At 46.9% G+C, this 15,941-nt stretch overlaps 1 protein-coding gene across 3 annotated transcripts in view; it reads left to right on the top strand.

Moving 5' to 3' along the window:
* eml2 (EMAP like 2) overlaps window positions 1-15,941 on the top strand; it is a 75,733-nt gene that overhangs the window by 22,186 nt on the left and 37,606 nt on the right. For 2 of the 3 annotated variants that reach the window (XM_033014520.1, XM_033014519.1), the window contains exons 2-3: window positions 5,612-5,794; window positions 7,314-7,440. In XM_033014520.1, the coding sequence (XP_032870411.1) occupies window positions 5,612-5,794; window positions 7,314-7,440 (310 nt within the window). Of the gene's footprint in view, window positions 1-5,611; window positions 5,795-7,313; window positions 7,441-15,793; window positions 15,922-15,941 lie in introns of those variants that run through there. The other variant, XM_033014521.1, reaches the window with a different exon arrangement.

The following is a 15,941-nucleotide window of genomic DNA, read 5'->3' as shown; positions in this document are numbered from 1 at the left end:
CCAAGCTGAGGCATCTGGGGCAGGAGTATTTCCCAGCTATTGATGTGTTGGACTAACAACAGGTAGACATAAGTGCTGGAGAAACTCAGCGGGTGCAGCAGCATCTATGGAGCGAAGGAAATGGGCAACGTTTCGGGACGAAACCCAAAGGAAATAGGCAACGTTTTGGGCCGAAACCCAAAGGAAATAGGCAATGTTTTGGGCCGAGACCCAAAGGAAATAGGCAACGTTTTGGGCCGAAACCCAAAGGAAATAGGTAACGCTTCGGGTCGAAACCCGAAGGGTTTCGGGACGAAACGTTGCCTATTTCCTTAGCTCCATAGATGCTGCTGCACCCGCTGAGTTTCTTCAGCACTTTTGTCTACCTTCGATTTTCCAGCATCTGCAGTTCCTTCTTAAACACTTGGACTAAAAACAGCAGTTTCCAAGGGTGCGTTGTAGTAAGTTACAAGTGATGAACCTACAAACCTGCACGTCTTTGGGACGTGGGAGGAAACCGGAGCACCCGGAGAAAACCCACCCGGAGAAAAACTATGCGTTCTAAGGGAGAAGGTACAAACTCCGTACAGACAGCACCTGTAGTCAGGATCGAACCCAGGGCTCTGGCGCTGTGAGGCAGCAACTCTACCGCTGCACCACTGTGCTGATCATTGCAGGGCTCCAGTGGAACATAACAGGAGTGGACGACCACGTGCATACACCTAACATTCAATAAGATCCCGGCTGATGCTGTCTCACCCGCTGAGTTTCTCCAGCATTTTTGTCTACCATAAGATCAAGGCTTATCTTTTATGTTAGTGCCACTTTCCTGCACTAACCCTTATTAACCATTAGGAGATTGAGGGAATGGGTGACATTTTGGTTCGAGGCAATTAGGTCTCCCAAATTCGCTAGAATTTAGAAGATTGAGGGGGGATCTTATAGAAACTTACAAAATTCTTAAGGGGTTGGACAGGCTAGATGCAGGAAGATTGTTCCCGATGTTGGGGAAGTCCAGAACAAGGGGTCACAGTTTAAGGATAAAGGGGAAATCCTTTCAGACCGAGATGAGAAAAACATTTTTCACACAGAGAGTGGTGAATCTCTGGAATTCTCTGCCGCAGAAGGTAGTTGAGGCCACAGTTCATTGGCTATATTTAAGAGGGAGTTAGATGTGGCCCTTGTGGCTAAAGGGATTAGGGGGTATGGAGCGAAGGCAGGGATGGGATACTGAGTTGGATGATCAGCCATGATCATATCGAATGGCGGTGCAGGCTCGAAGGGCCGAATGGCCTACTCCTGCACCTATTTTCTATGTATCTATGTATCTGTGCCTTGAATATATGCAGTGCTTGAATCTCCACACCCAATCCCAAATCCAACATCCTCTGGGGAAGAAATTATTTTTTGGTTTTGAAAGGCCAAACTCTTTATTTTCTAACACTTTTTTTTAATCGAGGAAACAATATTGTTGACTTCCTGAGATGGCAGCAACATTGTGGAGTGTTACAGTCTGACAATTCCCTGCTGATATCTCACCTCAGCTGTTTGTATTTTAGAGGCAGCGTGCACAGTGCCGCAGCTGGTAGTGCTGCTGCCTCACAGCAAGAGTTGGCAACTCCCGTATTAGCCGGGACATCCCGTATATATTGGGCTGAATTAGTTCGTCCCAGACCTGCCCGCCCTTGTCCCGTATTTGACTGCTACTGATTTGTCTGAAGAAGGGTTTTAGGCTGAAACGCGGCCTATTTCCTTCGCTCCATAGATGCTGCTGCACCTGCTGAGTTTCTCCAGCACTTTTGTCTACCTTTGACCGCTACTACTCGGGTCGAGGGGACTGTCGGGTCGTCCGGCCCCGCCTCACCCGTCCCGATGTAGTGCAGCCGATGGAGTGCAGCAGCAGCAGCAGCAGCAGCACCTCGCCCGTGTCCCCGTCGGTTGGTCGGCAGCCCGGCCAGCTGTCCGACATTCGGACCTTCGCTCACCGCCGACACCACCACCACCACCATCCCTCCTTCTCATGGCCGATCATCGGTTCACGATTTGGATGGGGTGCCGGACTTTGCCCGCGGGCCAAAACTCCTCAGCTGGCCCTTGGACTATCCTTGAATGGATTCTGTTCAAGAAGGAACTGCAGATGCTGTAAAATCGAAGGTAGACAAAGATGCTGGAGAAACTCAGCGGGTGAGGCAGCATCTATGGAGCGAAGGAAATAGGCAACGTTTCGGACTCTGCTGGCTCTACCTTGCACTAAACGTTATTCCCTTTATCATGTATTTGTAGACTAAATGGCTCAATTGTGATCATGTATTGTCTTTTCGTTGACTGGTTAGCACGCAACAAAAAGCTTTTCACTGTACCTCTGCACACGTGGCAATAAGCTAAACTAAACGGTGACGGGGAGAACGTGCAAACTCCACACAGGCAGCACGGCACAATTGAACCCAGGTTGGCTGGCGCTGTGATGCAGGGGCTCTACCAGTTGCAACAATGTGCCACCGCAATGAATGAAGCTGCATTGTAAAGGCCCTGTCCCACTTTCCCGAGTTCTCACGAACTCCCCCGAGTTTTCCCATTGATTCAAACTCGGAGAATTACGGTAATTGACGTTCGTAGGTAATCGGGGCTATTTTTTTAAACTCGTGGACATTTTTCAACATGTTGAAAAAACGTCCCGACTTACCTGATGCCCCGAGTTCCTACGGCTGCCATTACGAGCCGCTACGAACCATCTACGGGCTCCTACAAGCTCGCTACCGACATTCCCCGACATTCCCCGAGTTCCAATCAAGGGGAAAACTTGGGAAAGTGGGACAGGGCCTTAAGTTAAGGAAGAGTTGTATAGATGAATTAAATGAGTCCCTTTCGTAGTAACGCAGACTATGGTATGGGCACTACAGATGGTACTAATGACCCAGCGTGCATTACCAAATCTTGGGCTCCATCCTGTTACACCACCTACTGAAAGGACATCTTGTTAAGATGTAACAGCACAGCCAGCATTTAATCCGAACATATGTCTGAGCTCTGAAAGCAATTGGCATCAGGTATCGTGTAGGAGTGGGCATTACCTGTCAGAGATCTGGACGATTGATCAAGATAGATGTGTTCAAATTCTACAGCCTTACACCATTCAATGTGATCATGGCTGATCATCCACAATCAGTACCCCGTTCCTGCCTTCTCCCCATATCCCCTGACTCTGCTATTTTTAAGAGCCCTATCTAGTTCTCTCTTGAATGCATCCAGAGAACGTGCCTCCACTGCCTTCTGAGGCAGAGAATTCCACAGACTCACAACTCTCTGTGAGAAAAAGTGTTTCCACGTCTCCGTTCTAAATGGCTTACCCCTTATTCTTAAACTGTGTGTGGCCCCTGGTTCTGGACTCCCCCAACATCGGGAACATGTTTCCTGCCTCTAGCGTGTCCAAACCCTTAACAATCTTACACGTTTCAATGAGATATCCTCTCATCCTTCTAAACTCCAGAGTGTACAAGCCCAGCCGCTCCATTCTCTCAGCATATGACAGTCCTGCCATCCCGGGAATTAACCTTGTAAACCTACGCTGGGCTCCCTCAATAGCAAGAATGTCCTTCCTCAACCATGTACTATTGCTGTTTGTGGGTGTTGAGGGTTATTGCCAGTAGATGGCTCTGTTACTGCACTGCGATGTCCTGGCTCCTGTTTAATAAGGTGCCAGTGTTATTGGTCACTCTAGTTTGGGAATTCCAGCTGTGTTTGTGCAAACCACTGGACACACAGAGAAACAGACAGTCTGAAGAAGGGTCTCGACCTGAAACGTCCCCATTCCTTCTCTCCAGAGATGCTGCCTGTCCCGCTGAGTTACTCCAGCACTTTGTGTCTGTCTTCAGTTTTAAACCAGCACCTGCAGTTCCTTCCTGCACAGAGAAATATCAGTTGCAAGTCCTCTCTGTCAGTAGCTTAAAGATGTAGAATAGAATAGAATAGAATACGTTTATTGTCATTGCACAATACTGTGCAACAAAATTCCATTGCATCTCCTTCGGTTTAAAAAGAATAAAACACAACAGCCATTGATCACAAATCAGTAAAAATAATAATAAATAGGTATTAAAAATATTTTAAAAGAATATTTTGCATTATCTTGCACCCCGAATTATATTCTGCTTCGCCAGTGTTCTCTGTTAGAATTAAGTTCTTTTATGGCACATGGGTAGAAACTATTTTTTAGTCTTCAGAGATCTGTATCGCCTCCCGGAGGGTAGCAGAGTGAAAAGGTGATTGGCAGGGTGGGATGTGTCCTGCTTGATGTTTGTGGCCTGGCGCAAGCACCGGGCCCTGTATATGTCTTCCAGGGAGGGTAGTTGAGCGTTTGTGAGAGGCGAGTTGTTTTTTAGGGGGTTTAGTTTAGAGATACAGCGCGGAAACAGGCCCTTCGGCCCACCGGGTCCGTGCCGACCAGCGATCCCCGCACACTAACACTATCCTACACCCACCAGGGACAATTTTTACATTTACACCAAGCCAATTAACCTACAAACCTGCACGTCTTTGGAGTGTGGGAGGAAACCGAAGATCTCGGAGAAAACCCACGCGGTCACGGGGAGAACGTACAGACAGCGCCCGTAGTCGGGATCGAACCCGGGTCTCCGGCGCTGCATTTGCTGTAAGGCAGCAACTCTACCGCTGTGCCATGCGGTCGCGGTGGGACGGTGGGAACCCTTTTCCCAGGGTGGGTGGGTGCCTGGAGCCAGTTGCCGGCAGCTGGGGGTGGAGGCAGATACAACAGTGGCGTTTAAGGGGCTCTTAGATGGGCCGGGAAAGGAGGAATATAGATCATGTACAAGCAGGGACCAATTTAACTTGGCGTCATGTTTAGCATGGACATGGTGGGCCGAAGGGCCTGTTCTTGTGCTGTACCGTTCTATGCTCTAAGTGCTGGGAGGCTGGGACTAGCTGCTGGAAAAGTATTTGGTTGGAGAAATAATCCATGGTTGTAAAGATGTAATCTGAAGATGGAAGATGGACATAGGGACATGGACCAAGAGTTGAACAGTGGAATTGGATATTTTTTAGGTAGACAAAAATGCTGGAGAAACTCAGCGGGTGAGGCAGCATCTATGGAGCGAAGGAAATAGGCAACGTTTCGGGCCGAAACCCTTTGGGTTTCGACCCGAAACGTTACCTATTTCCTTTGGGTTTCGGCCCAAAACGTTGCCTATTTTCTTTGGGTTTTGGCCCAAAACGTTGCCGATTTCCTTTGGGTTTTGGCCCAAAATGTTGCCGATTTCCTTTGGGTTTCGGCCCAAAACGTTGCCTATTTCCTTTGGGTTTCGACCCGAAACGTTACCTATTTCCCTTGGGTTTCAGCCCGAAACGTTGCCTATTTCCTTTGGGTTTCGGCCCAAAACGTTGCCAATTTCCTTTGGATTTTGGCCCAAAATGTTGCCTATTTCCTTCGCTCCATAGATGCTGCCTCACCCGCTGAGTTCCTCCAGCATTTTGTGTCTACCTTCGATTTTCCAGCATCTGCAGTTCCTTGTTGAAGGTGGATATTTTTTAGCTGGCATGGAGAGAATGGGCCGTTGAGCAGCTGTGTTGTAGATGTAGACCGTTCCCCTGAGCGCTGTGTTTCCGCTCCCTCCTGCAGATGACAGCGTGTCGGCCGTGAGCAGCATGGACATCGACGACCGCATCTCCTACCTGGAGCAGCGCATGCAACTGCAGGACGATGAGATCCAGGTGCTGAAGGCCGCTCTGGCCGACGTGGTGCGGCGGCTGGCCTTCGCCGAGGAGCAGCACGCCTTGTTCAACAAACGCGGGCCCACCAGGGGTAGGTGCGAGCAGCCGCGTGCCTTCGCCAAGAACGAGGGGGGGGGCTGGCGTTAGGGAGGGGGGGGGGTCACTGGAACAAAGGGGGTCCCGGCATTGGGGGGGGGTGGGGTAACTGGGAACAAAGGGGGTCCTGGCATTGTGTGGGGAGGAGGGGGGGGGGTGCCAAGACAAAGGGGGACACGGCTTGAGGAGGGGGGGGGGGGGTAAACTGGGAACAAAGGGGGACCCAGCTTGGGGGGGGGGTGCCAAGACAAAGGGGGGCCTGGCGTTGGGGGGGGGGGTCACTGGGAACAAAGAGGTCCCGGCATTGTGGGGGGGGGGGGGTGCCAAGGGGGACTCGGCTTGAGGAGGGGGGGGGGTAACTGGGAACAAAGAGGTCCCGGCATTGTGGGGGGGGTGGGTGCCAAGGGGGACTCGGCTTGAGGGGGGTGGGGGAAGGGGGAGGTTAACTGGGAACAAAGGGGTCCCGGCATAGGGGGCCCCCCACTGAGAACAAAGGTAGACCCAGCTTGGTGGGGGGGGAGGGTGCCATGAACGAAGGGGGACATGGCTTTGGGGGGCCCCACTGATAACAAAGGGAGACCATTGGGAACTAAATGGAATATTTGTAACTTTGCCGCCCTATACAATAGACAATAGGTGCAGGAGTAGGCCATTCGGCCCTTTCAGCCAGCACCGCCATTCAATGTGATCATAGCTGATCACCCCCAATCAGTACCCCGTTCCTGCCTTCTCCCCATATCCCCTGACTCTGCTATCTTTAAGAGCCCTATCTAGCTCTCTCTTGAAAGCATCCAGAGAACCGGCCTCCACCACGCTCTGAGGCAGAGAATTCCACAGACGTGGTGACTCCTTGCAGACCACGCGTATGCAAAACAAAGAATCTCACTGTGACTCGACACATGTGATAATAACGTATTCTTTCATTCATTCACTCCTGCCCCGTCAAGTTCATGAGTCCTAGGAGCAGAATTAGGCCATTCGGCCCATCAAGTCTACTCTTCCATTCAATCATGGCTGATCTATCTCTCCCTCCTAACCCCATTCTCCTGCCTTCTCCCCATAACCCCTGACACCCGCACTAATCAAGAATCTTTCAATCTCCGCCTTAAAAATATCCATTGACTTGGCCTCCGCAGCCTTCTGTGGCAATGAATTCCACAGATTCACCACCCTCTGACTAAAGAAATTCCTCCTACTTTCTAAAAGTATGTCCTTTTATTCTGTGGCTATGCCCTCTGGTCCTAGACTCTCCTACTAGTGGAATCATCCTCTCCACATCCACTCTATCCAGGCATTTCACTGTCTGAGGTTGCTGGCTCTAGGGTGGCACATTGGCGCAGCTCCAATGGTCATTTAGACTTTAGAGATACTGCGTGGAAATGGGCCCTTCGGCCCGCCGAGTCCGCGCCGACCAGCGATCGCCCCGTACACTCTGCACAGATGCCCAGAGTCGGGCCTGTCCGTCTGCCTGTTTGTCCTCTTGCTTTATACTCAACATCTCTTCTGTTTTCCAGCTCGACTTTTCATGCAAGCTTTGCCGTCCAAACCCAGCCTGAGTAACGGGACAGCAACACCTCCAAAACGAAACAACGCCATACCTCAATCACCATCCTCGCCCCGGAAGGAACCAGCGTCTAAAAGGTGGGAGAAGATCCTCCTCGTTTTATTGTCCATCTCAATGCTACTTAGCACCTGAACTAACTAACTAACTAACTAACTAACTAACTAACTAACTAACTAACTAACTAACTAACTAACTAACTAACTAACTAACTAACTAGCACACTAACTAACTAGCACACTAACTAACTAGCACACTAACTAACTAGCACACTAACTAACTAGCACACTAACTAACTAACTAACTAACTAACTAACCAATTCCTGAACTAACTAACTAACAAGCACCTTAACTAACTAACTAACTAGCACCTGAACTAACTAACTAACTAGCACCTGAACTAACTAACTAACTAGCACCTGAACTAACTAACTAACTAGCACCTGAACTAACTAACTAACTAGCACCTGAACTAAATAACTAGCACCTGAACTAAATAACTAGCACCTGAACTAACTAACTAGCACCTTAACTAACTAGCTAGCACCTTAATTAACTAGCTAGCACCTTAATTAACTAGCTAGCACCTGAACTAAATAACTAGCACCTGAACTAAATAACTAGCACCTGAACTAATTAACTAACTAGCACCTGAACTAAATAACTAGCGCCTGAACTAACTAACTAGCGCCTGTACTAACTAACTAGCGCCTGAACTAACTGACTAAGTTTATTGTCACGTATACTGAGGTACAATGAAAAGCTTTTGTTGCGTGCTAACCAGTCAGCAGAAAGACAATACATGATTACAATCGAGCCATTACAGTGATAGGGGAATAGATGACAAGTGTTACATGATAAGTGAATGATGTCTAGCGCAAGGTTGTGTAGTTAAAGGAAGAGATGTTGCTGTAGGAGTGGAGATATAGGGTGTGGAGCGAATGTAATACGTGATTGTACATCTGTGTTTCTGTGGCTAGTCACCTGGGTTGGGCACCATCTTGGCAGGGGTCTCAGACCACCTGTGGTTTGTGGCTGGGCAATAAACCATCTTGTCGCCACCACCTACACATTTGTCAGGCAGACAAAAGTGCTGGAGTAACTCAGCGGGTGCAGCAGCATCTATGGAGCGAAGGAAATAGGCAACGTTTCGGGCCGAAACCCTTCTTCAGACAGTTTTGGGCAGCATTTATGGTTTCAAATAAGCTTCTTCTGCGAGTCTGCCAGATGGGCGTACTCTGTTTTATGATCTAATGACAGCCTTATCTTGGATTAATTCAAGGTCTAATGCCCTTCTGCAGAAATGTGGCTGGGATCCAACACCAAATGGACAGTCTTCGTGTAGAAAGTGCTGGACTAATTGTGTTCTATCCTAGTCCTTTAGTGTAATGTGAAGGGAAATATCACTCACTCTAACTTTCCCCCCATTAAGACTTACAACACTTAACACCAACCACTTCCAGAAGCCATTAGCAGATGAAGGTTCCAAGGCCAAAGAGCCTGTTTCCACGCTGTATCTCTGAAAACTTAAACAAGCCCAAAGATGTGTGGATTTGTAGTTGAATTGGCCTCTGTAAATTGTCCCTTTATCCACAGATAGAAACATAGAAATAGGTGCAGGAGTGGGCCATTCGGCCCTTCGAGCCTGCACCGCCATTCAATATGATCATGGCTGATCATCCAACTCAGTATCCTGTACCTGCCTTCTCTCCATACCCCCTGATCCCTTTAGCCACATGGGCCACATCTAACTCCCTCTTAAATATAGCCAATGAACTGGCCTCAACTACTTTCATAGAAAATAGGATGGTATAATCTTTTGCAGTACATATTGCAAAATGAGTCCCTCCTCCTGAAATGAATGGGTGGGGAGGGGGGGGGGGGGGGGGGGACACACAAGTAGCGAGAGGGGATGTAAGGGTTACTTCCCACTCCAGGTGGGACCTCTGACCCGATAGGAATACCACCTAAATATAATTCCATTTGGATCATCCCTTACTGTGGCCATGTCCTGCATCTGAAGAAGGGTCCCGACTCGAAACGTCATCTCCCAGAGGAAGTGTAGATAGGAGACCGTGTATAAACAAGAGAACCAGATGCATCGAAGGAAAGGATTAAAAGCCTTAAAAATGAGATGTAGAAATAGTTGGTTCAGTGTCGGAAGGCTGGAGAATGGGGTTGAGAGGGAGAGATAGATCAGCCATGATTGAATGGTAGAGTATATATATATATATATAGACACACTGAACTTTTATCTCCTGTTATGTATTATGTTTACATATTCTGTTGTGTAAGAATGTCATTGTCCTATCTGGGACACAAGACTTGACTTGACTCGATGGGCCGAATGGCCTAATTCTTCTCCTATCATTGATGACTAAATCCAGCAGTGTACTCAGCTGGTATATGTTGAGATTCTTTGCACGGGTTTCCGTGATGGAACTGGGCCATCAACTCTGTTTTTGATGAAGATTCTTTTGTTAATGTTTGTCTTTTTTAACAGTGCCGGCTTTATCCAGCCTTCACAACTTCCTTGTTGAGCCGTTGAATGCATCTGTAATTCATCCTTGGCTTCAGATCTCGTCTGTGGCAGGCCCATTGTTCTTCCTCCCCATTCAAACTGGCCGAGTGAGCAATTACTAATTTGAAGGGCCAATCTGTTTTGTTTCTTGTTAGTTGACTCCAGTGGTTAACATTGCTCAATCCCGCGTGAAGCTAAAAGGATTTAAAATAAAAGAATTGGAAGCATGAGGCTGAGGGGAGTTTTGCAACGGTGCCGTTGACCTGATGAGAGTTTGGCTTTGCAGTGGAGATGTCAACCATGTTTAACCTCTCCCATAACCTTCCCCAAGACCAGATGATGCAGTGAGATGATTCCTGAATGTTGCAACATTGGAAATGCGTTCAGGAGTTGAGAATCGAGTTTGCAATTGATGTAGGTGCAGCAGGCAGTGAAGAAAGCGAATGGTATGTTAGCATTCATAGCAAAAGGATTTGAGTATAGGAGCAGGGAGGTTCTACTGCAGTTGTACAGGGTCTTGGTGAGACCACACCTGGAGTATTGCGTACAGTTTTGGTCTCCTAATCTGAGGTAAGACATTCTTGCCATTGAGGGAGTACAGAGAAGGTTCACCAGACTGATTCCTGGGATGTCAGGACTTTCATATGAAGAAAGACCGGATAGACTCGGCTTGTATTCGCTAGAATTTAGAAGATTGAGGGGGGATCTTATAGAAACTTACAAAATTCTTAAGCGGTTGGACAGGCTAGATGCAGGAAGATTGTTCCCGATGTTGGGGAAGTCCAGGACAAGGGGTCACAGCTTAAGGATAAGGGGGAAATCCTTTAAAACCGAGATGAGAAAAACGTTTTCACACAGAGAGTGGTGAATCTCTGGAACTCTCTGCCACAGAGGGTAGTCGAGGCCAGTTCATTGGCTATATTTAAGAGGGAGTTAGATGTGGCCCTTGTGGCTAAAGGGATCAGGGGGTATGGAGAGAAGGCAGGTACAGGATACTGAGTTGGATGATTAGCCATGATCATATTGAATGGCGGTGCAGGCTCGAAGGGCCGAATGGCCTCTACTCCTGCACCTATTTTCTATGTTTCTATGATTACTGAATGTTGCAACATTGGAAATGCATTCAGGAGTTGAGAATTGAGTTTGCAATTGATGTAGGAGAATTGAGTTGTATTAGGGTGGTGAATCTGTGGAATTCATTGCACCAGCAGGCTGTCAATGGGTAAGTTTAAGGCAGAGATAAATATTTGGTTTCTAGTTGATTACTGCGCAAACACCTCATCAGCGGTTATCTCGCGCTGGTCGGAGTAAGTAAAGCAGCGATTACATTTTCCACCCCTGCAACGGACTGTTCCAGCTGCTACGGTCATGCTATGCTATGCTGTGAGAACGGAGAGGTTGAGAAGGAGTTTCTTCCCAGAGGCCATTCGGACTGTAAACTCCTATCTCACCAGGGACTAACTTTACTGAACCACACTACTGTTTTTTTTTTAATTGCTGTTTTTTTCCCTTTTTCCTTCCGCTCGCAATATTTAATATGTAAAAGTAAATGTGATTGTGTTTGTAGTTTGTTTGGTTGTTTGTTTGTTTGTCTTTTTGCACAAAGTCCACGAGCATTGCCACTTTTCATTTCACTGCTCATCTCGTATGTGTATGTGACGAATAGACTTGACTTGACTTGAAGTGGGCCTTTTTGACTAAGTTGAGGAGATCTATTTGCTCAATCCCCTTTTTAAATGACTTAACATCGGGAGCAGTGCGTGTGTTGGGTGGTAACATATTCCATTCCCTTATTGTCCTTGGGTAAGGGGAATATTGGTAGCAAGGTTTGTTGAAATTTACCGAGTTGATGATGTAGGGACCGTTATTTAGTCTTGTTTCATGGCAGCCGGTGTTCTGGGATGACGGGGAGAATTGATGGCCTGATTTTGTGAACCTCCTTGTAAATTGCAATCAGTCTTAGCCTAATTCTGCCGAGCTCTAGGGTATCCCATCCAAGAGAAGCCAGCATATTATTCACGCTCGATTTGCGCTGGTAGTCATTACATACAAAGCGGGCTGCTCGCCGTTGTTCTTTCTCCACGGTGATCTTGTTGTTGGTGTTGATAGGATCCCATACGGCTCCACAATGCTCCAATTTTGATTAGTACGGGTGTCAGGGGTGATGGGGAGAAGGCAGGAGAATGGGGCTGAGAGGGAGAGATAGATCAGCCATGAATGACTGGCAGAGTGGACAAAATGCTGGAGTAACTGGATATGGGGGGAAGGCAGGAACGGGGATGATCAGCCATGATCACATTGAATGGCAGTGCTGGCTCGAAGGGCCGAATGGCCTACTCCTGCACCTATTGTCTATTTTATACTCCAGAATTTTGTGTCCATCTTCGGTTTAAACCAGCATCTACAGTTCCTTGCCACATATTACAATATTAGTTTTTATACACATTTCGGACACATATGATTTCATTTATTTATAGATATTGTTTATGACACTTTATAAATATTTTTGTTTTGTTTTTTGTATGCTGTTTCACACTTGCTTTTTATTCTTTTATTCTGTCCGAAATAAAGAACTAATAAATAAATACTATTACCCACACTCTTCATATACAATATAATATACAGTACTGGATATATCTCGGGTTAAAAATAACTTGCCCGGATCACATTCCATTTATGCTGTTATAATGACTCTGTAAACCACTTATTTGTTGAGTGCTCCATTTCCCAGGAACATATCTCAAGCACTAATCGAGAGATTGCTGTACCTCATATCTTAGGGGGACGACAGATGGCACAATGGGCTAAGTGTTCGGCTGGTGACCGGAAGGTGGCCGGTTCGAATCCCGCTTGGAGTGCATACTGTCGTTGTGTCCTTGGGCAAGACACTTCACCCACCTTTGCCTGTGTGTGAGTGATTGGTGGTGGTCGGAGGGGCCGTAGGCGCAGATTGGCAGCCACGCTTCCGTCAGTCTGCCCCAGGGCAGCTGTGGCTACAGAAGTAGCTTACCACCACCGAGTGTGACTGAGGAGTGAATGAATAATGCGATGTAAAGCGCCTTGAGTATTAGAAAGGCGCTATATAAATCCCATCCATTATTATTATTATATCTGTTCCAAAGCAACACAAATTTATCCTATCCTTCCTTGGAGCAAAAATATTTCCATCCTTGTAAATCTTCTGTGCACCCCCTCCATTGTAGCCCCCCCGGAGGTTCTCAGTAGCTGTCTTCTTCTTGCGTATGGCATTCACAGTCTAAAGTTGTAGGACAACTTATTTGATTGTGCACGCCGGGTTGATTACGTTCGTAGAAACAGGGCGGACCACATGAAGGTTGCAATCTCCCCACCCCACAACTGCTTTGGTTATAGTGTTGTCAAATTTGGATATCCCCTTAAGAATTCAGCCTGATATAGCCTCTGAGCGAGGGATATATGTATGTAGTGATGTTTATATTTAATCTAGGGACCACTGTTGTTTGTTATACTATTCTTATACCAATGTAAATCACTTTGGCCAACGAGAGTTATTTTTTACATGTGCTATAGAAATAAAAGTGGCTTGACTTGACTTGATTATTCCTCTAGTTTAAAAGGAATACCAGCAACAACTTCAGGAGACACCTACTGCAGTCTAATGTCCGTTTACATTTCTGGCCATCGATAGTGGTACAGCATGGGAACAGGCCGTTCAGCCCAACCTGCTCACACTGACAAATATGCACTAGTCCCACCTGCCTGCATTTGGACTATATCCTTCTAAACCAATCCTATCCATGTACCTAGATGCAGGAAGATTGTTCCCGGTGTTGGGGAAGTCCAGAACAAGGGGTCACAGTTTAAGGATAAGGGGGAAATCTTTTAGGACTGAGATGGGAAAAACATTTTTCACACAGAGAGTGGTGAATCTGTGGAATTCTCTGCCACAGAAGGTAGTTGAGGCCAGTTCATTGGCTATATTTAAGAGGGAGTTAGATGTGGCTAAAGGGATCAGGGAGTATGGAGAGAAGGCAGGTACAGGATACTGAGTTGGATGATCAGCCATGATCATATTGAATGGCGGTGCAGGGTCGAAGGGCCGAATGGCCTACTCCTGCACCTAATTTCTATGTTACCTGTCTAAATGTCTCTTACACTTTGTGATGGTGCCTGTTTCAACTACCTCCTCTGGCAGCTTGTTCCATATACCCACCACCCTATGTGAATAATTACCCCACATGTTCCTATTAAATATTCCCCCTCTCATCTTAAACCCATGTCCCGTGGTTCATAAGCCTTGGGAGCATAATTGGCCCATTTGACCCATTGAGTCTACTCCGCCATTCAATCATGGCTGATCTATCTTTCCCTCCTAACCCCATTCTCCTGCCTTCTCCCCATAACCCCCGACACCCCTTGAATCCCCCACCATGGATAAAACACAACACAGGACAGCAGGCAGTTGTGTTGTATTGTCTGACAATTACATGTCTTTGAGGTGCATGGTCTAAGGCCTCATTATTTACTGCTTCTTCCAGTTCAGCCCAATTATTTTCCTAATCACCTAATTGTTTTTTTCTAAGCCAGCCTGCTTGCTTAATGAGAGCTAGACAGACAACTCCATTGTATCTGAGAACGCTCTTTTAACCCTTTCATTACAGCTGTCTATTTAAAATGGAGAGGAACAATTTTTTTTCTGATGGCTGTGAACTTTTAGAATTCTCTATTGTCCTGATCCGAGTCATCGCCCATTCCTTCTCTCCAGAGATGCTGCCTGACCTGCTGAGTTACATCAGGTTTTTGTGTCTCTCTTCGGTGTAACTGCAGTTCCTTCCTATGCAAAAGTATTTAAATGTTGTTTTATTGTCACTTGTACCGAGGTACAGTGAAAAGCTTTTTTGTTTTTTTGCTATCCAGTCAGCGGATATACCACATGGCTAGTATACCACACGGATATACCACAAGTCATCCACAGTGCACAGAGGTTGTGGAAGTCATTGGGTCAGGTAGCATCTGTGGAGAGCGTGGATAGGTGACAGTCCGATGAAGGATCCAGACCCGAAACGTCACCTATCCACGCTCACCAGGAATGCTGCCTGAGCCGCTGAGTTTCTCCAGAACTTTGTGTCTTTCGTAAAGAATCAAAGTGGATGGACAGGTTAGACAAAAATGCTGGAGAAACTCAGTGGGTGGGGCAGCATCTATGGAGCGAAGGAATAGGTGATGTTTCAGGTCGAGACCCTTCTGGAAACTCAGCGGGTGAGACAGCATCTATGGAGCAAAGGAATAGGTGATGTTTCGGGTTGAGACCCTTCTGGAAACTCAGCGGGTGAGGCAGCATCTATGGAGCAAAGGAATAGGTGATGTTTCGGGTCGAGACCCTTCTGGAAACTCAGCGGGTGAGGCAGCATCTATGGAGCAAAGGAATAGGTGATGTTTCGGGTCGAGACCCTTCTTCAGACACGGATGGGCATGTGAGCAATAATAAATTGCGGGGGCAATGGCATTTTTGTCAGAACTCTTACCTGGTCTTGTGGTGTGACTCTTGTGAAGTGTATGTTGCGGGCAAGTGAATATAGGACCATTGGGATTCCTTTGGGGCGAGCTTGCATTGACATGGTGGGCTGAATGGCCTCCTGTTACAGAGCAAAGTACAAAAGATAATTTCTCTTCAACATTCACTTGGCCAGCTCAGTCTTGAATTTTGGAAGTTGGTAGTTTTAAAACTTTGACGAGTTGTTTACATTTGTTACAGTGTGTGTTTGTCTAGAGCATAGCCTTTGGGCACTAGTACAGTGACTGTTGCTACAGCTTGTTCTATCAGCTGATGTTAGTCGCTTGTTTAGTTTAATGTTATTGGAAGTCGGCCAACAGGGAAGGGCCACTTGATTGGCTGAGTAACTGGCTGAGTAACGAGTTTCGTATGCAGATAAGTTCCCGGTGAACAGAACGGCCATTTGGCTGCAGTTCAGTCAAGTGAAATAAACTCCTCTGAGTTAGCGCTCAAGTCTGCAGCAACCAGAAAGTCTTGACTCTCAATTAAGATGAAGAAAGCTTACAAGTAAGTGCGTTGATTATGAA

This window comes from Amblyraja radiata, chromosome 41, assembly GCF_010909765.2.
Source record: "Amblyraja radiata isolate CabotCenter1 chromosome 41, sAmbRad1.1.pri, whole genome shotgun sequence".
Taxonomy (NCBI): Eukaryota; Metazoa; Chordata; class Chondrichthyes; order Rajiformes; family Rajidae; genus Amblyraja; species Amblyraja radiata.
The sequence above is the reverse complement of the archived record's forward strand: the minus strand, read 5'-3'. Positions and strand labels throughout refer to the sequence as shown.